This window comes from Chamaea fasciata, unplaced genomic scaffold (genome assembly GCF_029207755.1).
Source record: "Chamaea fasciata isolate MVZ Bird 193981 ecotype frontalis unplaced genomic scaffold, bChaFas1.0.hap1 SCAF_2, whole genome shotgun sequence".
Lineage (NCBI taxonomy): Eukaryota > Metazoa > Chordata > Aves > Passeriformes > Sylviidae > Chamaea > Chamaea fasciata.
In genome coordinates this window covers 4,076,144-4,099,815 of record NW_027094087.1, presented here as the reverse complement: position 1 = coordinate 4,099,815, position 23,672 = coordinate 4,076,144, and the positions used below count along the sequence as shown (strand labels likewise).

General features: G+C 40.9%; 1 protein-coding gene across 1 annotated transcript in view; it reads right to left on the bottom strand.

Annotated features, from left to right (window-relative positions):
* The window catches only part of CRYBG3 (crystallin beta-gamma domain containing 3), an 81,630-nt gene that overhangs the window by 12,236 nt on the left and 45,722 nt on the right, over positions 1-23,672 (bottom strand). Inside the window, exons 8-17 of the mRNA XM_066207939.1 lie at positions 19,432-19,571; positions 18,039-18,153; positions 17,256-17,291; positions 16,424-16,557; positions 14,561-14,687; positions 10,630-10,772; positions 9,520-9,646; positions 8,469-8,501; positions 4,391-4,500; positions 3,736-3,862 (exon numbers count right to left, since the gene is read on the bottom strand). Of these exons, the coding sequence (XP_066064036.1) occupies positions 3,736-3,862; positions 4,391-4,500; positions 8,469-8,501; positions 9,520-9,646; positions 10,630-10,772; positions 14,561-14,687; positions 16,424-16,557; positions 17,256-17,291; positions 18,039-18,153; positions 19,432-19,571 (1,092 nt within the window). The remainder of the gene's footprint in view (positions 1-3,735; positions 3,863-4,390; positions 4,501-8,468; positions 8,502-9,519; positions 9,647-10,629; positions 10,773-14,560; positions 14,688-16,423; positions 16,558-17,255; positions 17,292-18,038; positions 18,154-19,431; positions 19,572-23,672) is intronic.

Below are 23,672 nucleotides of genomic sequence, written 5' to 3'. Positions count from 1 at the left end.
TAAATACACTGATATACTTTACTTAACAGGTGTGGTGTTCTGTGGCTAACACAGCGCATGGTACAATGAAAATGACACAGGTAAAGCATGGAAGATCAACACTAAAAATCAACATAGTAAAAATCTCTTGCACAGTTCAGCTCAGCTCAGGCTTCCCCCTCAATGTTTTTTACTTTGCTTTTAGTGAAGCTGTGCAACACAATTTTTGCACAATTCAGAACAGATTTTGATGCTTCACCGGCTCAGGAAAAAAAAAACAAACCACAATGCCAGCATGAAGTGTGTGAGATTAAACAAGGAGCAGTGCAAGATGAGCTTCCTCAGTAGTGTACAGACACAAAGAAGATGACCAAAGGGCTCCAGAACTGAAAACCAAATGCACAGGTGAATTTCCACACATGCTTAGAGCAAAAAGCATAAATTTAACTATGGGTAATTTTTCATTACGAAAGTTGTGAGAATTTTTACTAATAAAGCCCTTTTGAAAAGGGCCCATCCCAAAACAAATTTTCCCTCACACTTTTTTTTTTTTGTGGCCAACTTAGGTTTTGCAAACTTTGATGGGAAAGCCTAATAAAGGCAAAAGGGAGTAACCCAAAGTGAGTTTTTGTAGCCGATTTCTTTATTTGCCTCACAGGAATGCTGGGGAGATCAGTTAACACCTGTATTTAACTTAGAGAAGATCATATAAGAATACAAGGATTATCACGATTGATCAGAGCAAGAATAAAAAATGCCTCAGAAGAAAAGAGAAAAAAAACCCCACCAACCAAACAAAAAAAAAGCATTGCATAACCAACAACCTGGATCTCATTTCTGGTTTTAGAAACTAGGAGGCTGGTTTAATTTACAGGTTGAAGGTAACACTTTAGAAGGAAAGCTAATTGCTCATTGCAAGAATCCTGGGCACTTCTGTGCATGTAAATCACACCAAGTATGACAGGGAATTCTTCGAAACAACACACCTGAGAAAAGGCAGCACCAGAGCCGAACTCCCCATTGCAAGATTATCTGTCCTAAAAGATTAACTTCCTCAAGCAGCAAACACTGGACAAAATGCCCCAATAAGCCACCACGGCCTTATAAATGGCCCAGCTGCCTTCGCCTGCTCTCCTGCAGCTGGGCAAGGGCTCCCATTTCCTTTCCATGAATCCATGGCAGTGCAAAAGGCAAGTCCTTGCTGATGCAAGCACAGAAACCTGCACCTCTGCAGCAGCTCTGGACTTGGCCTACACTTTTACCTGCCTGCAGGAGGGCTGTTAACAACAATACAACAGCACATTTCATCACCAGGCTTTTCTGGAGGAGTGCTTTGGGAGTTTTAGATGAAAGGAGATGATGAGAGACAAATTACATTAGTGTCAGTTGTTCCTTCTTCATATCCCCCTGTTTACTTCCACAGCTTTTCCTAAATGCTCTGAGGATGATGAAACTGTCCAAACTGTATTTGAGCAGAATGGAACAGCAGGAAAAAAGCACAGCTAGGGCCTCCTGAAGATTTAGTTTGAGTATTATACACCTTGGAGAATAAGGTGTGATGGGAGAGAGGAAACTTCATCAGGAACAGAGGAAATGGGTTGCAAAGATGTGCTGAACTCCCCCATGATGCCAGTGCACAACAAATGGGGAAATAACCAAACTGGAACCATATTAATTTGAATTTCTTGTGAAATGGGAGAGTGTGTGTGCAGAGGATGTGGGAGCAGCATGCCATTCCTAAATGGTGACAACTTCACTTTTCACCAGACAACACATAAAACATTCCCTCCAAGAGCTGAGAGCTAGAATAAAAACAAGCCAACCTAAAATACTGTCACTACAGTGAAATCATCAAACTATCACTAGTGTGAGCCTAATTTCTTATCCAAATTATCTTTTGTTGCCCTGAAAGTTTGTTGTTTTTTTTTTTTTATTTGAGTTGGACCAACTCAGTGATTTAGAAGGAAAATTTTCATTTTGTTGTGCAATTAAGCTCTTAGACAAACAAATTACATCTCTGGCAGTTTTCAAACTAAAAACTCAGAAGTTTACTTTCTTCAATAGAAAAAATTAACTTCCCCCCCCCCCATTCAGTGCAATTGTTACATTTGTTTGCAAACGGTTTGTTTCCATCAAAGCTGCATTTTCTATAGAACAAATGGAATGTTCCCAGCGTGGGACTCCTCCACAGTTCCACTTGCAGCAATTACATCTCACTGAAAGGAGAGCAGGAGACAATGCACACGCAGGGCTTGGTGTCAGGGTTAAAAGTTCTCCTTCTCACACGAAAGGTACCAAGGGACACACCTCAGCTCTGAAATGAGGCTGGTAAGCTCAAGGCTGAATAATGGAAGGGGTTCCCAACACCACAAATGAATTCCATCAAGCTACACAACAATGCCCCTTGGGAACAGGCTTGCTCCTCTCTGGAATGAGCTAACAGAAATGTGCTGTAATAAAAGGGGCTCCGTTCCAAGAACAGTGCGCTGTGTGTGGACAATGCTCAGAATTAACTGTGGCAGCTCCTGGCCGTGACCTGCTGCGTGCTCCGGGTCACGTCTGTGCCACACCAGGGTCCCCAGCACTGCCCTGGGGGCTCTGAGGGCAAACAGGTAGAGTTCAGTGGCATTTTATGCTGTTTAAGATTTTGGGAAACACAAGGGCTCCTATTGGCAAGAAAAGAACCAAACTAAGAGGTGCAAAAGCAGAGGAAGAGCTTCCCACACACGGCCTGCCAAACACACTTCTTCCAGGGCCTGGGCCTCGGGAACCAAGGGCTGCCAGTAGTCTCCTACCACGCCAAACTTCATATTTATTTCCCTGTGAGATTCCAGGCAGGGGGATTTGGATGAGGCCTACTATTATTTGATGTCAAAACTTCACTTGGATTTGGCACAGCAGAGTCCAAAAGCCTAACTTGAAAAGGGGAACTTTAATCTAAACCCCAGGCTCCCGGCAGGTGGGAAGCCACTGTCTCTGTACAGTCTAGTGAAAAGTCCAGCTCTCCAATTTGAGTTGTACATCCTTCCCACCACGCCCGTGGGTTTGGTGTTTGCATTTGCTTGGGGTTTGGGTTTTTTGGGGGGGCTTTTTTTGCTTTTCTTTTGAGAAACTGTTCACAAATGATAAAAAGGACTTCGTGTGTGAAAAAGCTGAACTGAGTAATCACAGAAGTCTGGCTTCATAGGAGTTGCGCTGAAGGACACACACCGCACAGGCTGAGTTTGTGTCCTGTGATAAGGGAAGAAGGAAGAGTTTTGGAGAAGCTGGTGGCCAGTGCCAGAGAGGAGGGGGCAGAGAAGCCACTTGCTTCTCTTTTACCAACAGTGTTACAGCTCATCTTCGATGCTCCAATATAAGAGCACACCAAGATGTGGAAGAAAGGCACAGACATCACATCAAGACTGCAGATTTGTATGTCCTGTGTGCAGAGTTACAATGGGATGGATAAAAGGTTGTGTCTGTCTTGTTCTGGAGGGCAAAATGCATTCCTGTGCAAACCCCTGGCCATGGAGGATCTTGTGGCTCACTTGTAAAAAAGAGAACAACTTTAAACCCAGAACACCCAACAGCAAGTGTGCACGCAGCCTGACCTGTTCCCAACCCAAAAAAACCCCTGAGCCAAGAAAACAAACCTCCCTCTTTTCCCTAACTGGGAGTTTGTTTAGGGCAAGTACTCGCTTCAGACATCTGACAAGGAAAAGAGTTCCCAAATGTTTGTTTTTTGTTTTTTTTCCCCCCCCAATAAAGTCTTACATATTGAATAGGCTTGAGGGATTTGATTGTAGCAGTTGGGCAGCCGCAGGAACTGAGGTCAACATAGAGGCCTTCTTCCAGCACACAGTGATTGTCAGTGGTTTCCCCTTTGTAACACAGGAGCCAACTGCAAGAATAACGGAACAAAAAAAGATAAGCTGCTCTGGCTGCTTATTTACAGTATGGTTTTATTTTCAAGACCTAATACTTGCTAAGGACAAAAGGAATAAAAAATTTCCTTAGTTCTTGTCAAGCTTAAAGTAAGGTGACTTGAAAGGCTACGCAGCAAAGCAACCAAATCAAACTGTGTGGTACAGAAACCTCAGTTCCAGAGTCAAACAACGCTGAGTGGAATTCAGACGCTTCCACTGTACCAAAGTTCTCCAAATCTGGAATAAATTCTAACTGGTGTTAAAAAAAGAGTCACGGTAACTTTGCAAACCTTCCCCAGGGAGAGCAAAATGCATACATAGCACCCAAACCAAGGACTGGATGAGAGTCACTGAGATGCCTTGCAGGACAAAGGGTCTAAGACGTGATGGAAGATGATGGACATGTGTTATGTGCTTTCAGCTGCCTGAAATTTTGTCACATTAAAAAAAAAAATAAATTCATAATACTGAAAATGATGGCATGTAAAACAACAGACACTTACCATCCCCGGAGAACCTTAAAAGAACATGGTATGAATGATGTAAAATCAGAAACTTCTGCTGTGAAATCTACACATGCTCCTTGGAAATGTGTATTACTGAAAGCTTTGAGCTACAAGAACAAAACAAAACAAAAACAATGACCAGAAGGAAAATGAAGGCATTATCATTAATGTAAACAGAGAAAGCTCTACTCTGAGAAGTACCCGTTCAATTCACAAAGATACAATTAATTGAATGAATTGTCATTCAAACAATCTTTTACATTTTCAATAGCTGCTTTATTTTTAGAAATCAAGATATTTTTAGAAATATCAAGTATTTTGTCATCTCTGGGCTGGCACAGGAGGCCTCCCAGTGATGCTAAGGCAGGCAGAGTTATCAAGTACAAATTCAACTGCAGCAGGAGGGGAAAAAATGAGAAGAGCAGGACTCAAGGCTGTTATCATCCACCCAAAGTCCCCCTGAACTGCAGCTTAACCAGCTCAGTGCTCAAATCAGGATGGAGAAATGCTGGTCAAAAAGACACAGAGCTGCTATTGACAAAGTGCCCTAAAATCTTCTGAGATCACAGTGTTTGCAGGTGGCTTTTCATTTCAGAGCTAGCAGGAGGATTTCTGAGGGATCTGGGGACCTCTGAAGTTCAGCCAAGCTGCTTTTGTATGTCATGGTAAAGAACTGCAAGTCACAGTGAACCACACCCCACCAGTGAGATGTGATCAGTTCATCCCAAAAAAGCAAGAAGGCTCAAAATGTTGCAACAAAAGTAAAATAGAAAAAAATGAACAGACAAAAACCAAACAATCAACCCGTGCCCCCCCCCCAAACCAGCCTCACCCAAACAAATAAACAAAAAGCCCAAATGAACAAACTCATCCTCCCCAAAAAAACCCCCAAACAAACCTAAACCCAAAAACACACATAAAAAAATCCTAAAGCCCCCACCAAAACAAAAAGCAACTGTTTTATGATGTAGGCTATGATCATAGCAAAGACACCCAGAATTCTGTACCCTCGGCCTGCCCCTGTGTAACTGAGATGGATTTCATTTGAAAGCCTGAAAGAGGGGCTGGAAAAGAATGAAAAATTTAAGTGTATCAAGAGAAGAGCTCATATTCTGTAATGGAAGAAAAACACCATGGCTGTTGCAAGAGCTACTTCCCCCTTCATGCCCCAAAATTGGCCAAGCTTCCTGCCAAAGAAAAGAAATCAAGTGCTTTTGCCAGCACGGAGTGAGAAGGCCAAACACAAGTGTCAGCAAATGATTTTATGGAAAAATTCAGTCTATGTTTTGAAAAGAAATGAGTGTTTCCTGTTAGAAAGAACAAGAAAGGCTTAAGCTGGCCTTGCAGGCTATGAGAGCTAATTGGAGAGCTCGGATCAGCTACAATGAAATTAATAAAGTGTACTTGACTTTTCCGTAAATACAACTGCACTGCTATGTCACAAAGCACCTATTTAAGCTGTAATTACACTGTATTTTCTACCCACTCATCTCCAAGCTCTTCACAAAAGGGAATATATACACATATACACACACTGCCTTTCTTTCATAGGGCACGAGCTATGTAAGGCTTTTAAAAAAGATTCTCGACTCATTTTAACACAGATGTTATCTGGTAATGAATGAGGGTCTTAACTTGACAAAAGCTGGGGTGCAGCAGTGATTCCTCAGTGCAAACACTGCAATTAGTCTCCACTTTGTCAGGGTCTGACATTACTGTTTCACTTCCCAAAAATCCAACGGATAGAATATTAAAGTTCAAATATGCGGGGTTGCACAGCAATTATCTCTGCTTCCTAAATCATCTGTACAAGTCACCTGATGTTAAAAGAGGCTTTGTTCTTGCTGAGCAAAGCTTTATGTTAATAAATGAAATGAATGGCTTTGCAGAGTTGGTGATTTCTTACACTCTGTGTACTTGGTTTATTAGGAAGCTTGGCAGCCCGAAAAGGTCAGGGGAGTTATTGAGAGATTTAAGAAAATTTTGCTGTTTTTCAATTTCTGATAAGAACAGAAATGAAAAAACAGAGAGTCTTAGAGACAGTGCAAACAGTTCCCTTAGTTCAGACCTATGCTTAGTAAAGGTGGGAGAATCTACGATCATTCAAAACAACCCATAAATGACTTATTCAAGGGTCAAACATCAGGATGTTACCATACTTAGAAGTTCCAAACTCAGAGACTGGTTTTCATGAAGAAAACCTTTTACTCTGAACGTGAAATTCTTGATATTTACTCAAGTGCCTGTCTTTTATTTATCCTAAGTGATTAAATGTTCTCCCATTAAAAATTACTCAAAATATTTCCCTTCCTATAAGAACTGTAGTGATATGAAACATGTTCTTTCTTCTCTAGCCCCAAGGCAGAATCCTATGAAAACCAGGATTGTGGTAAGTCAGGACAGTAATTTTTTTCACATGTGGTGTTAAGACTGTTATTAAAGACCACAAGAGGCAAAATACAATCCAGTACATGTCAATATTTAAAGGTGTCTGTGCATATACACACACAGAGGTTTTTTCACATTTCTGGAAATAAAAAGTCTGTAAATCAAAATTTATTGAAACTTCAAAGGTTTGAACTGATCTTAAGGCTCTGCAACACTGGAATAATACACTCAAAGAACAGACCTTGGGTGATACTGAAAAAAACCAAAAGAATTGGAGATGAAATTAAAATTATCTTAAACTGTTTAGACCCCACCAGTTTTACCTGAGTCAGTTATTTTATCTGGTATCATTTAGCAAGGCCCCCTGGTGAACATACTTGCAAGTCTTTGGATTTGGCTGCAAACTGCCATGTGAATAGGCTGGGCAGGAAGTCAGTGTTTAAGGCAAAAATAATACGCCAATTATGTCTTCAGACAGGAAACATTTCCTGTAGTCCTGGGTTAATCATAAAATGGGAGAACTGGAGAAAAGGGAGGGTGTGGTCCACCTGCTAAGTAACACAATGCGCAACATTTCCCATCCGAGCAAGAAAGAAATTGTGTCCAGATGACAAAATACTTCAGTTTGCTGAAACAGAACCAGAGAGCTCTAAAATATCTTTTTGTCTGAAAATAAGTCATGTTTCTCGAAATAAACTTCCCCAAATTTGCTTAATTAAAAGCATGTCAGAGAGGGCAATAAAATCACTCAGATCATCACCCATGGTAGCAAGGCAGAAAAAGATCAATCACACAACTCATGCTGGGACAGAACATTGCGGGGGACACGGAGCACACATGGTGATGAACACAGAGCAGGTTTGTGTTTCAGAAAGATAACTCAAAGGTCCATTAATGGAAAATAGCCTTGTAAGGTAAGGACCAAACTTTAAGACCCTAAACGAAGTCATTTTTGAGACTAAGACTGAATTACAGGGACTACTTTCTCTAAGTTATCACCAAGTTAGACACAACTTTCAGGGAAACTGTCAGAATGTATCATAGATTCATCACGGATTTATCAGGACCAGGATGTGTCCAGTCGAGCTCTGATGTTACTGTAACAAAAAGGAAATCTCAAGGAGCAGCTCTACCTGCTTGTAAGACTTTGGAAAGCAGAACTACCAGCATCCAAGACTAAAAAAAAATCCAACTTCCAGGTGTTGATGCAGCTGCAGGTTTGAAATGTGCAGTTCAGTTTTCTGCAGTTTATGTTTTCATCTTCACCTCACACATAAACATAGGAATGACAAACTGGATGCAATGCAAAATAACGGAAAGAAAATCTGCCATAAAGAGAAGCATGAATGGATGGGACGATGAGTTCCCAGAAACAGGAGGGAAAGAAGTGGGAAATAAAAAGCTGTAGAGACCCAAAGTCACTCAAAACCTATGAGTGCTTGCATTTTGGGGGACAGAATACTAAAGGGTATGATCCAGAATAAAGCAAAGAGCAGAACACCTAGCAGACTTTACTTTTATCCATCTACCACTTTCCTCCATCACTGATTTGCTGTAGCAAGGTGACAATACCAAAATGTCACCTGAAATTACTGAGATATCATCTGAAGCAAGGCATTCAACATTACCTGCATTTAATTATTAAGTGCAGTTTAGTACTAGAGACTGTTACATAATGCCAACATACCAAATGTGGAGGCTCATTCATCCCAAGGGGCTCCTGCAATAATAAACACATACATACCTATTAGAAAACTCCAACATTAATTACAATTAATTTCCTAGGAGACATGCCAAGTTGCCTGAAATTTGTAAAGTGTACACTCAGGAGCAGAGGAAAAAAAAAAAAACTTCCCCTTTTGGGCTTTTGGCACAATTCTCTTCCCCAGTTTCTGCCATGAGCTGCCTGTAAGCTCACAATTACCTGCCTGATTGTTCAATGCCTTTCACACAGAGAACTTGCATGCAGCAGCATTAATTAGCTCCCATAATGTGCACTGGAGTCCATGTAACTGTCTCTGCATTTCCTTTTGAGGCTGCTTCTTGACAGAATTGACACCAATAGAAGACACCTCTCTCAACATGTGCTCTTCAGAATAAGGTTAAATATTCCTTTTGCATTCCTGTAATTTATTACTTATTAATAATTTATTACTTATTATCATCTAATACTTGTGGCTGAAGACTGTCTTTGTTTTGCATTAGGGCTTTGACAGTGCTGGCACTAATCTGTTTGGGTGAGTTGCCACTACCTTGGATTGAATAATGGATTAAAAATATTTCCTGTCTTTATTCACTGTATCTAGTACAAATATTTTAGCATAAAAGTAAGAAAGAAACCCCAACAGAATTCTATTATGTAACAACACAGGCCAGATAAATTCTCAAGTATTTTTAAATGCATTATCAAGCAGGCATTATAAATTACTACGTTTTAAGGCAAATTAATCTTTCCAGGCCAGGCTCTTTTTTCCATGTATGAAGACTGCCAAAGGGAAATTCTTCTTATGAAGTTTCCCTGACAATTTTCTCAAAAGACAGAAAGATCCATAGTGTGCATTTAAATCTCCATCCTGAACAGACTCATTACAATGCCTTCCACAAGGGTCTTTAAATTGTTTCCAAGCAAATAGACAGGTTGTTACAATGTGGGCTCTCCTGTTTAAATATTATGGTTAACTCTGAATTCCAAAGGTCTCATTTCTTTTAAGGTTTTCCCTTAAATTCTGGTAACTCACCAACTTGACAGGTCGAATTGACAGGATGGTTTTACTAGATCCTCCCCAGTCAAAGAAGCATTTGTATTTTCCTTTCTCCAATACATATTGTTCTCCACAGAAATGTTTCTGCTGATACGCCACCCACCTGGAGAATGACACAAAAACTAAGCTGAAAACATCACATTTTTCTGAGTAGTTTGACAGTAACAGCAAGTCAAGCACAACAGAATGTCCACATTTATCTAATGCTTATTTTAACCTCCTGGTGCTCTCTGCTACCACAGCCTCTTCAGCAGCAAGTTCCAGAAACTCACCGCCTCTGGTGTGGAAAAAACCTTCTTCCTTCCCACATCAAAATCTGCTTTAAAACAATCTCCTGTTCTGTAAAGCACTGCTCCCAGCTGTTGTCATGCAAGATTCTGGGAACTGCATTCATCTTGTCTTACCACCTTCAGGATTTTGCAGCTCTCATTCGTATCCCTGCTCTCCAAACTGAGCCTCAGCCTTTCATTCTTGCACCTAATCCTCAGGAGACACTAATCACCAATCCCTACATAAGCAGTTCAGGTCTCTCACTTCACACTTCCTGATCCCCATCACTATTAGGGTAGTAATGACAATATTAATACTCCATTTAAAAATTTACTTTTACATGTCTGAAACCCACATGATTCCGCAGTGCTCTTTTCTCTTAATGTGTTTTATGCTTTAGTTTTTATAGTTCTATAAAAAATTATTTCAATTTTCAGTGCCAGCAGTCTGACTTTATTAGAAATACAGCACATCTCATCCTTTCTGGACATGCCCTACCTGTCCCAAAAGTCATACCTGTTCTTAATATATCTAAAGTATCTTTCAGTATTACTGCCATGAAACTATGGGACTCCTCTGGGGGGACATCACAAACTTTTTCTGTGAACAAGAAGGCTCAGATAAAAATTAACATGTAGGCATGAGAGGTACAGAAAACTAAAATTATTATTTCCCTTCCCAAGGAAGTTTAAATAAACACTTTTCTTCTCCAAATATTTACCATGTGTACACTGTGGAATATAGCCAGTCAAAAGATGCACCCAAATGTGCACAGAGGTGTTTAACGCTCCCACCCACACATCTGAGTAGACTTACACGCCGCTCTTCACAAGGATCGACCTTGTCTCGGGGCCAAATCCAGCCTGCTCCAAATCAGGGATTTCTTCATTGGTGATGTCCAATGCTTTCCCATCTTCATCATCAGACTGGAAAAGTGCCACTGAAGACTCTATGAAATCCTAAGAGGCAGCACAGGAGTTAGAAGACTGTCACAGCTCAATGACAGAAAGACAGCATTTTATAGAGCTGTGAAGGGACTTGGCTCCCTGGTGTGGATCTTTATGGGATATTTTGGCACTGAAGTTCTGGAATAACTGGAAGCCTGACAATCTGACATGGCCTTCAGGGGTCTGCACTGGAGGGAGGAAAAGCCTGCTGCCCCTGAGCACCATCCTTTCCTCTTTGAGGATGGCTCAGAGTGCAAAGACGCCTGTGTGGGAAGGAGAAGAGTTAAGAAGAGTTTAGCACTGATCTTCCAAAAGCCTCACATGTAACTACTCCAAGCATGACCGCGACTATAATTTTTTACTAAACTTCTCCTTCCTCATCCCAGCAACATGGCAATAATTATGGAGAGGAAAAGCCTGGGCAAGATCACCTTTCCAGCACAAGGGGTTTGTACTTTTTGGATACATCCACTGTAGCTATAAATAAATCCTGCTTAACACTGTCACATTCTCTCTTACATAGCTGTGTGACACTGCTTGGTGCTTTCAGCCAGCTTAGTTTCTTGGCCAGATTACTTGCACAGCTTCAGATTATTTGAGTTTGGGTTTCAAATCTTCAGCTTTTTAACCACTTAGCAATTTTAAGCACATAGTTCAGTCGCTGCTTGAGAAAACAGAAAACAAAAATCCATTCGCTTTACTCCTCAAACACTCCATTTCAGTGTATCCCAATCATTCAGTAGTGTTATAAATTGAAACTAAGTAAGTCTTGCAAACAAGAAACAACTGCTGTCAAGCAAATAATGTGGTTGAAAGAGACTCACAAACATGTGAGGACTCCACCATGGGTATTATTACACTAAACACTGAGAAAACCAAGATTTATAACTATCAAAAACCACTCAGAAATAAGGGCCAAACCGAGCACTCAGCTGGATTAATTTGGCCAGGCGAACCTGATCAAACAGGCTCTTTGGAGGACACCGGGTCTTTCTACAGGATACAATCACAACGAATAATGGACACCAATTTTACAACGAACACTTGATGTGGCTCAACTTCTCTGCACTGTTTACGGGACAGTAAAAGGTGATGGAACAAATTCTGTAGTAAAACTGGTTTTCTTACTGTGCTGACCATTTCCTTTCTTCAGTTATTTGAATTGTTAACCTGTTGCAACTATTTCATGTATACCCTGGAAATTAAAGTACCAGATCTGGAAAAATCATCATGAACAACTGAAGCTTTAGACTACTTTTTAGGGGGGAAAAAACCCCAAACCAACAAAAAAAAACTAGTGCAGTATTAGTGCAAATGAAAACCAGCTACTTTTAACAGTCTTAAAGCAAAAGGCTTTAGGAGGAGTCTTTTAACCCAAAAAGTCATTTAGATCAAATTTAAACATAATTTACTTAACTAAGTTTAAAATACTGAAATATATCTACCGTTGTAATTAAATTTAAAACATCTTTCAAATTCAGCCATCATTCCTTCCTGCCTGAACTTCCACTACAACTTCTCTTACAACAAGCAAAAGGAAAAAAAAACAACCCCTTTTTAAGAAAAGACTTTCAGACCAAGGCAGATCATTCTAGACTTGAAAACATTAGTGGGAAAGCTCCAAAGGCAATATTCTCAGAAACTTTGCTTTTTCATTGAGCCATGGGAAACCCCCAGCTTGAAAGGCATTTGCCACTGCAGAAAAGAAGCAAATGCCACTGTCCCCAAAGCAGCTCAGAGTCCAGACTGCTGCCTGCCCTCAGGAGCAGCCTCTGCATTTGACTCAGGTGTGTTCGACACAGATGTTGACAGGGAGCTGGCAGCAGCTGGAAAACACAATTCCACAAGGTCTTTTTATCTCTGCTTCCCAAAGACCCCCTGAACCCTCTAGTAATCCTTGTGACTGTCCACTGCAGGAATATTCAAGCCAGCCAAAAGCTGAGAGCCCTTGCAGCGTGCCCACATGTGTGCTGGGGAGCGGGGACGTGCAACAATGTCCCTGTGGATTCTGAGACCACTGCAACCTTTACCTTGCTTCCCCTGACAGAATTCCTGAGCTTAGGGAGAAGAGCCAGGACATTTGCTGTGCAGTGAGGAGCCTCAAGCAACACAAGAGTCTGGATTTTTGCCCAGCTCCCCCTTGAAACTGAACGTTTGGTACTAAAATATTTTTAAAATCCTGCCCTTAAGTATGGAACACAAAGTCACAAAGGGAGCATATGGCCAGGCTGAGCTCTGCACATGGCTGAGAGGGAGGCAATCTGCTGGTCCAGCCAAACAACACAGTGCCAGGGCCATTACTCATTTCATTGGCAAGCAGCTGGTTGCCTTCAGTTATGCAACAAATTGAGGGGAATTATTCCTTTTCACTTCTGTTATCAATAGGTAAATATTTATACATATTTATAAGCCCAGTGGAATGATATATGTTGATACATGACTGTGAATGATACATGTTTTTAAAATGTTAATGACTTGAGCCTTCTGACAGCTCTAGGTGCAAGTTAAACACATGACACGGAAAGTCATTCTTGCAACCCACATGCATGATTTTGAGTTGCATTTATGTCCCTTGCCGAGAGGAAAATTTAAAAAAATCCATTTAAGTTGCTCAAGTATACCACATACAGCTGGAAAAGACAGGAAAACTAAGATTGTTCAGTAATTGAATAGGATTCTGCACATTAAAAATGAGGAATCTGAAGAAATTTCCTACCTACTTTTTTTGCAGAAACCTAAAAATAAATTATTTAGAGATGGATACTTTTCTTGTACGCAATTCATTATCCTATCTTTACTTTGATAGATTCTGACTATAAATACAGCTTTTGCTAGGTGCCTGTAATGAAAAACAAACCTGCAAATTGTGAATTTAAGTATGGGCTTCTTGGGCTCACATTAACTTTCTATTAAAAAAAAAAAAAAAAAAAGACTGTTGAGACACTGAGTTTGCTTTAAATGCCTATCTTCAATTTCCACAAAATTCCTGGCTCAGGAATATCACATCTCCTTAGATGAGGAGATGAGTAATCTGAATAAACAAAACTGAGTAGTATCAGAGTGAACCATCTTCCTCTCAGAAGAACTTACTCTTTGCAGCTGTATTTAATGCTCACAGAGTTGCCATTATAATAAAAAACCCTTCAAACCCTTATACAAACAAACAAACCACCCAAACCAAAACAAAGGAAATGATAAAGAAGTTCTAATCCCATGTTTCCCCATTGCTAAAAGGTCTAACTTTGCTTCCAAGAGTGGAGTCTTACAAATAGTTTTTACGATTATTTCATCCTTGCCTCCACTAAACACATTTTAGTAGCAAGGATTTTATTTTTTTTTTTTTTTAACCATGATTATTTTTGCTGCCAAAATTTTCTGGCAGAAAAATCACAGACAGAGGGTAATGCTGTTTTAAGGCTTGCAACAGCTGCTGCATTGAAAAGCTATTTTTGTTTAATCAAGAACTACTCTGTACACTCAGGCACGTTACGCTTTTAAGAAAATTCCATTTGAGAAAATCAAATAGCTCGAGGTGCAGGACTGAGATACTTGGAAAACCTGGCAGGTAGACAAGGAATTCTGCATGATACAATTTCTGTATGAACTTCACAAAGACTGTTTGGAACCTGCCTCTTTCTTAGTGCAGTCTAGAGTTCAGCCAGTAGGAAAACAGTGAGGATGAACACAGGCAAAAGCTGCAATGGCCAGACCCAAGGCGGCTGCAGCATGTACAGAGAATAAGCTTGCTCTTTATGGACAGAGCTGTGCAAGATCTGTATGAAATCCATGGGAGTACTCACAGCCTGAAGGAAGCGGAAGGACAGCAGGGCACTGTCAGTTCCCCCCCAGGAGTGTCTGTCCTCATAATCTCCCTCCTCCAGCAAGAACTGATGGCCTTTGTAGCGTTCCTTATCATAGGCAACCCATCTGTGGCAGCCCCAAAACAACAAAAAAAGGGAGAAGTCAGTAAAGGCAAAACAACTGTACACGTGATTTTCTCTAACAAATAAAGGGAGAGGAGAACACCCCAAACCCACTAAAATGAGCGTCACAAACCCAGCCAATGAACAAAGCAGTGCTTGTCTGGGATCACAACAGGCACCCATGAAGTGTTCTTTGTGGATCAAAATCCTGCCATGTGATTCTTTATCCAACAATAGTTGATTTATGTAATGCTTCTCTGGGTACCTCCTCTCAGCCAGCCATACTCCCAACAGCAATATGTGGCAGCACAGAGCCCAGGAGGCAGCTAGATGCCAAAACTTTCAGTGATAAAAAATCAAGCAGCGGATCTCTTCAGTGTGCTAATGAATGATGAGAGCCTACCCTTGCTGGAGCTGGTGACAAGATTAACAGATTTCAGCAGAACAAGATTTTGCCTGCTTATATATCCTTTTTTGCTTTAATCTAAAAATGCATACATCTAAACAGACAAGCAAATTGAAGACATAAACCATATTGCATACGGAATATGTTTTAGCAGTAAACAAATAGAAATTCTCCAAGTATTTTGAATAAATAGATAAGGCTCAGTTAAAAGAGGGTGTTTCCATATCAGCTTCAAATCTCTAATGCATGTCAATTTTAAAAAGTGCTTCCCCTACTTTTTTCTTGTGAGCATTTCTTTCATTAAAGCTCCCTTGTAAATATCAGAACTGCTGTACAAATTCTGCTGGCAGTGAAATTTGGCAGGCAGGAATAGCTTTACTTTTAGTACCATTTGGTTTACATTAATTCAGTTGTTTAAGTTACCACAGCACTAAAAATAAATGCTGCCACAACAGACAGAACAATGACTTTAAATAATCTGAGGCTTCTCAGATAGCAAATAGACAATGCACTTATGGATAGATTATTGGAGTATTAACAATCAAGTTTGTTTTGAATTTAGTGCTTGTAAAATTCTGACAACAGCCTGAAAGGATGTATGTTATTCCATTTTTATGCTGAAGTGGAAAATCCCTTAGGAAACAAAACAAAGATTTTCTGAAAACCGTTTTATTACTGAAGTCTTTGGCAGAAGCGACCACCCTGCCTGCTCTCAGACAGCCCTGTCCTGTTGGGAGAGGGTGAAAGAACAACATGAGGGGTTGGTGGCTGGTGCTGAGTTTGCCTCAGAGCATCCACCTGTGACACAGGCGTGACACAGTCCTCTGTGTGTGTGTGTGTGTGTGTGACACAGGGAGGGGCAGGGCAACACAGAATCCAGCCAGCGCCTCAATTAATGAAAATAACAGCACGTTCCCAATGCCAGGTAACATGCAACAGCTGGCAGAGGAAAACCATTAAGACAATAAAACAGATTGTAGGTTTCAGGGGTATTAAAATGTCAAGTTGAACACTGACCACACCTACCCAAGGTCATAGCTGCAAATTAAGTAGAGACTATCAGAAGAATAAAGCAATACAAATTAAAGCTCTGTGTGAACAAAGTGGCCTAATTTATTGGCATCCAAATGGCAAACACTGACTCCACCCCTTTCACACATTTAGCTTGGAAGGCTGATAATTGAAGAGCTGATAATAAAAGAAATGTACACTCCCTTCTTTTCAAAACATTTCACCCGTGGAAGACTCCAGTCATCCCTTAGTTTGCCCTTTTAAGCATTTTGTTACGCTTCTCTCTTTTAAAATAAATAAATACAAAAGTGAAATATACTCACACTCCACCAATTACACGTAGTGACCCAATTTCCTGAAACCCCTCTTCACTGCCAAGCAGTGCTGGGACAGAAGTGATGTTTTCTGAAAACTCTTTGGACCGTCCTCCAAAGTGGGTTTTCTCATATATTATTATCTAGAAAACATGATGTTGAGCTTAATCCTTTAGAAGTAGACAAGAAGCCTCTCCCTGTACTTTGCTCAAATTATTTCCATGACTGCAGTTAACAGCCCCTTCAAGTTCCTCATCTGCTGAATCACACAGATCAGCTATTAACAATATTTATATCTGTTGCAGCATTTATCAGAAAAACACCCAAGTCGTGCATGTTTTTGTATCATTAAAAGTTACCTAAAGTGTTAATGTTTTTATAGGAGGAGGAAAAAGCAGCAATAGCTCTGGATCAGCTTTCAGCTCCTTAGATCACAGAAGGATCCTGGTCTCACTCACAACTCTGGAATAAGGGCTAGGATGGAAGGGTTCTAACTCCTGTCCTCCTCCTCCCTTCCCTCTCCTTTTCTTCTCAAACTTGGAATGTTAAATGGGAAAATCTTCCCCAACCCCTTTGGCATTACAGTGACTAATGTGTCAAGTCAGAAAAACTCACTTTACAGCAAATTCACATTCTCCTAATATGTGAAAAAACAAACTACTGGTACTTTCACACCTCATCAAACACTAAGTGAACTTGACAGCATTAGGGAATTTTTCTTCAGCAGCAAGCACTGAATATTTATCAAAGATCACACACCAAACAAAAGGAAAGCAGCTTGCATAAAGATTTCATATTCCCAACGTGCTTATGTTTTATTCTCAATGCACTCTTTGCTTACCTTGACATTCATTGGCATTTGCACCTTTAGTCCACCCTAAAAACAGATAGGGGGGAAAACAGTTATTTATATTAAACTTGAAGCTCCACTCTGACATGTGCTTTATAGTACTATCAGAGCACTTTGCAATTATATTCACCACTTCCAGTGCTGGCCATGGATTTCAAAAGGCCAGGCACACTGCAAACCTGACCTACAAACAAATCAGTGCACTGACAAACCTCTAAGACTGCAAGCAATTTAAAAATAGCCCTTCATGGTCCAGAAATCTAAAGAAGTTATTTACTGCATGTTTTTAAACTAATTGATACTGACCAGTTTTTAAAATTAACTTTTAAAGCTCTGTTGTATGAATTTAAAATTTCTAAAGCACAAATGGTGCAACACTAGAAGAGAGAGAAAACAGCAGGACAGAGAGAGAATAGAGTCTAACATATTCATGTTTATGGGCAAAGAGCAAATACAACAAATGCATCTTCTCTGGAAATGTGAGTGAATGATGCTCTGTGAGGGAATAAGAGCCTGACCTCACTTGAGTGACTAAAGAGACAGCTATTAGGTTGGATGCAATAAAATGAAAAGCCTTTCTTATTTGACCTCCTCCCAACAACAGCAGTTTCCCAGGAAGATGTTGAGGGGTGCCCAACAAGTCCCAGTGACCAAAACAAACACACCAGAATGAACATCAGAGCCCAAGTTGTGTTTAGGTCAGAACCTTTGGGGAAGCAATAATTAAAAAAAAAAGGAAGGCACACAATTATCAGGGAACTGTGAAGTCCTCACCATTCTTAAGGGACGCAGAGATTTCACATCTGCTGAAGGAATTTCAGGTGGTGAATCACATTCTTCCAGAACTGTCATCTCTCCCTTGTAATTCAAGTCTGAATAAGCAAGCCATCTAGAACAGTAAGGATAAATGACTCAATAAGTTCATTAATTAGTTTCCAAATACAAAGATCTTATTAAAATTATTTTCCTTTTTGTACTCATAAGAGCTCGATGGTGTTTTAGACAGCACATCAAAACAAAGCAGTATTTAAATATGCTGGCAACATCACTGCTAGGAAGGTCTCAGATACTTTTTCTTAGTCCAAGCTAAATATAAATGAAAGACAAGAAAACTACCAATTTGTTGCCAGCTTGCTTCTCTATGAGTATACAAAAAAAAGTCAGTACTGAGGATGAGACATTTGCATTGAATTTTACCTAAGGTTATCACCTTATGAATTAAAAGGCTTCTTACATCAATCCCATGCCATTTATTCAGTGGAAGTTATTAAAGTCGGATTGTTTACAACGATCCTTTGGAAAGCTATCGTAATTTTGACGTGAGGATTAAAAATGCTGGGAGTCTTTCAGACTGTTTTAAATCAAAAAGAAAGCTGAATGTAGAAGGTGGACACAGGTTTAGGAGACCACACAAGGAATGGAGGAAGAGGCACGGGGCCATATGGAAAGTGATTTTCTTAAAACTACCAAGTTTTGTTTAAACTAAGCCAGGATTCTGTTTTTAACTCCTTCACCACCCCAAGCTTCAGAGGCACATTGTGAGATTGTGGGAAGGAAGACTTGGCTCAGGTGGAAAGGCAAGACTCTTGTAACAGAAGAACTAATGTCATTCAGCAGTTATTCATGGGAAGAGCCACACAACTCCCAGACTTCAGGAACTGCGAGGTTTTGGCCCAGGGAACAACAGCCCATTCTGCTCAATACAGGAAGTTCTGGGCTACCCAGGGGCCTGCCTGTGTCATTCTGCACCGCCTCCCTCCAGAATGTCAGGATATGGCTGTAGCTTTAGAAATGCTGGATGATGTAACACTCATTTTCTGGTTTTCAGCCACAGTGTTATGGCTGTAACAGGGTGAGTGACTTGGGAGACAGCATCTATTCTCCAATGAAATAAAAGCTGATTTTAGCTGAGTTGCTTCCTCTATTTATAAAGCTACTCAAATATGGAATTACTGAAGACTTCTGCCAGCAATTAGGAAAAAAATGCCTTCAAACTAGGAGCCCACAGAGCACAATGCTGACGTGTAGGGCTGGGAATATTAAATGTATGTTTACTGATTTCTAGCAAAACCCCCTAAATATTGTTCATGTTGCTGACTGAGTTTCATCCCTTGCTATTACTCTTCTACCTGCAGGCAAAAGGCTGTTAAAAAGGTTCAGTACTCACACTCCTGATCTGACTCTTATATAAGGGTTTTTCTCAACATCCAGTTCTTCTAAATTGGCAGCTGCACCCTGAATGCAGATGGGAAGTCCCTCTGTACTACCAGCTGCCAGGCAGAATTCCACCTCTGGAATGCCACAGTCCTGTGGAAATAAATCAAAGGGTAATGTTTATCCACACTTGCAGACTCTGCCCCCAAACATTCCCTTTTTTGTCCCATCTTCTCACCCTTCTCCAGGGCTTCATATGATGGAAGGGTTTTATTCTTTTTAAAATGGATGTTGGAATTTTTAGAAAAGCTATCAGAGGTAAATTTCCAGCTCCCACTAATTTCCAAAGAAGAAATTTATGGCTGTCAGGCTACTTGCAAAAAGGCCGGTTTAAAATACTCTCTAACCAAAGGACTGAACAGCATTATAATAATACTGACTTCTTTTATAAAAGGCAATGCTTCCGTAACGCACGCGATGCACGCATTAACTAAAACCTCCCAGAAATACCAATTACATTCCCACCTCTGCCCCTCCATGACAATCAAGGTCTGTAATGCAGAATACAACTACACACAGTACCAAGCCGTACGAGTTCCATTCTTTTGTTGTGCTAAATAAATCTACAGCATTTCAGACCAAGAAAGAATAAAAGATCAGTACTGGAAAACATCTATTAAGTAGACACTTAAGCAATTTTCCTGTTACCACAAAGCAGCAACCTCTATTTCCTGGCTGGAGGTTTACTACTGAGAGATACCGATTGTTGACCACATTCTCTTCCCTAGAATTTGCAGGGATTTCACTGAGCCACCCTCATTTTGCAGTATTTATATAGCAAGCATTGCCAACACTCTCTTCCCCAGCACTCACACACGTGGTGAATCAAGGAGGATCCTCTGCCAGTCCCTGTTCCAGCAGGGTGCTCCGGAACAGCGAAAGGCAGCTCAGGTGTGCAGCTGGAAAACTTCACTTCTCTGTGATAACCTCCCAGAACACTTCCCCCTCTCCTCCTGACCCACAGGCCCATTTGCTTTAGGACAGAGGGCTTGGACAGCATACAGAGATCCCCAAAATCCTAAAGGTAGCTGGAGGAAGATGTCCCCTGCACGTGCACTAGAGAAGGAGGATGAGGAGCAATCTCTGAGGGTGCCCTCAGGGAAGCACCCTCAGATTTCTGGATTTGGTGAGGACCCAGGAGGGGCACACCACGACAGAGATCCTGCATGGACTGAGGCTTCTGAAAGGAAGAACACAACAGCTTGCAGAGAAACTCTTGCAGAGAAACCCCACAAAAGCCCTGAGGTGCGGTAACTAGCACCTCATCCCATGACAGCACCTGCAGTGCTCTCCTTTTTCACGTGGGTTTTTACTGGGGTTTTCACAGGGTAACACTCCACTTCTTGGTTAATAAGAATTTTTTCATTAGCTGTTGAACTGTCAGCACCAAGTGTGGCAATTAGAATGGATGCACTCCAGGATTTTGTTTCACTTTCCACCTGAGACCTGAGGTAACACAGTAATACTGCTTTGGCAACTCTCCCTCCTGCACAGTCACGTTTCCTCTGTATTGTACCTTGCAAACAATGCTCGCTCTTTGTTTCTACAATACAAACTGCAATACCGGAATTTTTGTTTTCAGATTAACAAAGGCAGAAAAACTAGGAAAAAAGACTTTCTAGTACAATGCTGCTTTATGGGAAAATGCTAAGGAACTCCATTCCTCACTTCTAAGCACATTGCTAGATGAGATTTTTAAAAAAATAAAATCTCCCCATAATTTTCACATGTATATGTATCTTATTAAATCCCAACTGAGAAATATTTGAAGTCTGTGGGCTTTTTTTTCCTAAAAAATATCTGCTATGCAAGAAGGCTGAAATTCTTAAATCCAACAATAAAGCTTGCTCCAGAAAATCGGAAGTTGCACCTAGAACAACTCCACAAATAATAATGCCAGACTCTTCCTGGCTTCAGATAAATTCTGAAACAAAGTACATACAAGACTAGACAAGTAGCAAAATAAAAGTATCTGCCTGCGGGCTCAGACAGAATATGAGATGGAATATGTTTCATTTTAATTCAGCGGGAGGCTTTTGTTTTTGTTTTTCATTCAAGATTGAAAAAAGCCAGTCTGTAAGCTCTTTTCAAGTCTGCTGTCCTGACTCTGAAGCTCATGGGGCAGCCTCCAGCTCAAGACATGACAAATATACCAGGGGAGGTAAAGCACAAGCACTCATAATGAAGTCTCTCCTATTTATCACCATCTCCCTCCAGCCAGATTTTGAGAGCAATAAAAAACCTCTACTCATAGTGATTGTATTTTTGTGTGTGTTCTAAGCTAAGTCCACAAATTTCTTTCATGAAGAAATTGCCACATTATTAATAAACTGAGGTCATGATCAAAACAAATCCAAATATTTATTTTTAAAGGTGGTAACGTGGTCGAGCAAGAAGTACATCATATTTTCTAAGCACATTTTTTTGAAGTCACAAATACACATTTTGACTTAAATATGGAGCTAAATTTACCTGTACTGGTGCACAGAGTGCACAAAGTGGTAACATTTATTATTGCTGTATGAAATGAAAGCTATGTATTTGCAGATGTGGGCCGTGCCATTAATTTATACAATTCAAGCATGCAAACTTAGCTTGGTAAATATTGGCCCCAGCATGTTCATATTTGCCTGAGCATATTTAACAGCCCTCATTACTTTCAGAGGCTCCTTTAACATTCCCAATAAAGATTCCACTATCTTTAGAAACAAAATGAAAACCATACAGAGATGACAGCAGTCAGGTGGAGAACTAGATCCTTCAGTCCAAAGCCCTGTCATCTGCAAGGCGTCAAGATTTGGAAATAAGATACACGCAGGCACAACTATTATCATGCAGAACTGCTAGCACAGTATTTCAGGCCAGATCCCAAACTGAAACATTTCCTCCCTAAAGCCACCCCCCAAACTGTGCCACCCCCCCCACCACAAGCAGTCCGAACTCATTTCATTCACTGTCCTACAGACACATCAGGCAAAAACAGAATAAAAAGCACACAGATTAGGCAGCTGTGCTCATTTCAAGTGATAATACACAACCAGCAAACGCTTAGGTAGGTCACAGCCTCCAGGCATCCCTCTCTGCCTTCCTTACTCTGTGGTCCTCTCCTCCTGCCCCTACACCATCACCCTGGAATGCCTGTGCTTCCCTCGTGCTCTGCGGGGAGCTGGGATGTTTACAAAGCACGTGGAACACTTACAGACGCCTCCAAAAGAGCAGCATGGCCCTCAGCAGAAAGGTGCAAGCTCCTTCTGAAGAGGATTAACACAACCCTTAAGCCTTTAGCACTAAATATGCCCCTTCAGTGGCATCTCTGACCATTTTCTAGCCTGACCAAGAGGTCCAGCAGAAGTGACAGACCTAAAGCCTTCAACTCCCTCAAGGTGGTCTCGGTTGTTTATCCTTCTTTTGGATCCAGGATTACAGCCCTACCAGCTCCAGCAGGGCTGAATACACTCAGCACTGTTAGGTCTCCTCGGCGGGCCTGTCAGCTGTGGTGACTGAAGTGATCAAATCAGCCTGATCAACTGGGGTAGGTTAGTGTCAACAGCAGGACAAAGAATGACTGAAGTCTGGCTTCTTAAGCGGAATGCCAGAACAAGGATGGGAGAGGAGCCTATTGAAAACCAGGCCTAATTAGTTCTGGTATTCACATGATTGCTTTGTCATACAGTCTAGACACAATTTTACTTTAGATACACATTTTGTCTTTAGGATGCTATCTGCTTCTGAAGCTCTTCTTTAATTTTAATTGGACCTGTTGGTCCTCCAGGCTTTTTTACCCACTCATAATTCTTGCTTCCAGTGCTCCCGCACTGCACCGCTCTTGCTACCACCCACCACCACCAAAACCAGCTACAGAACTCAACAGGGCTGACAAATAAAATAATACAAAGGAAATAAATGATTACTGTCCTGTAAATACCAGCCAGCAAATGAGACCATCTGAAGCTGCTGGGTGTCTTTGCTGTGGCATCTGACAAAGTAGTTCCTGATTAAATCATTAGCTTCTTTTCACCTGGCAAACCACACAAACAAAAGAAACACGCCCTTTATGTAACAGTGTGAACAATCCCATTACAAAGGGCTTTGCTTAAGGAGACTCCACAAGGAATCCAGTTATTCCCTGCCTAACCATCTTGCGGGCAGTGATTATAAACTGCTCTTTCCAATCCCCTGCCACCTTGCAAAAGA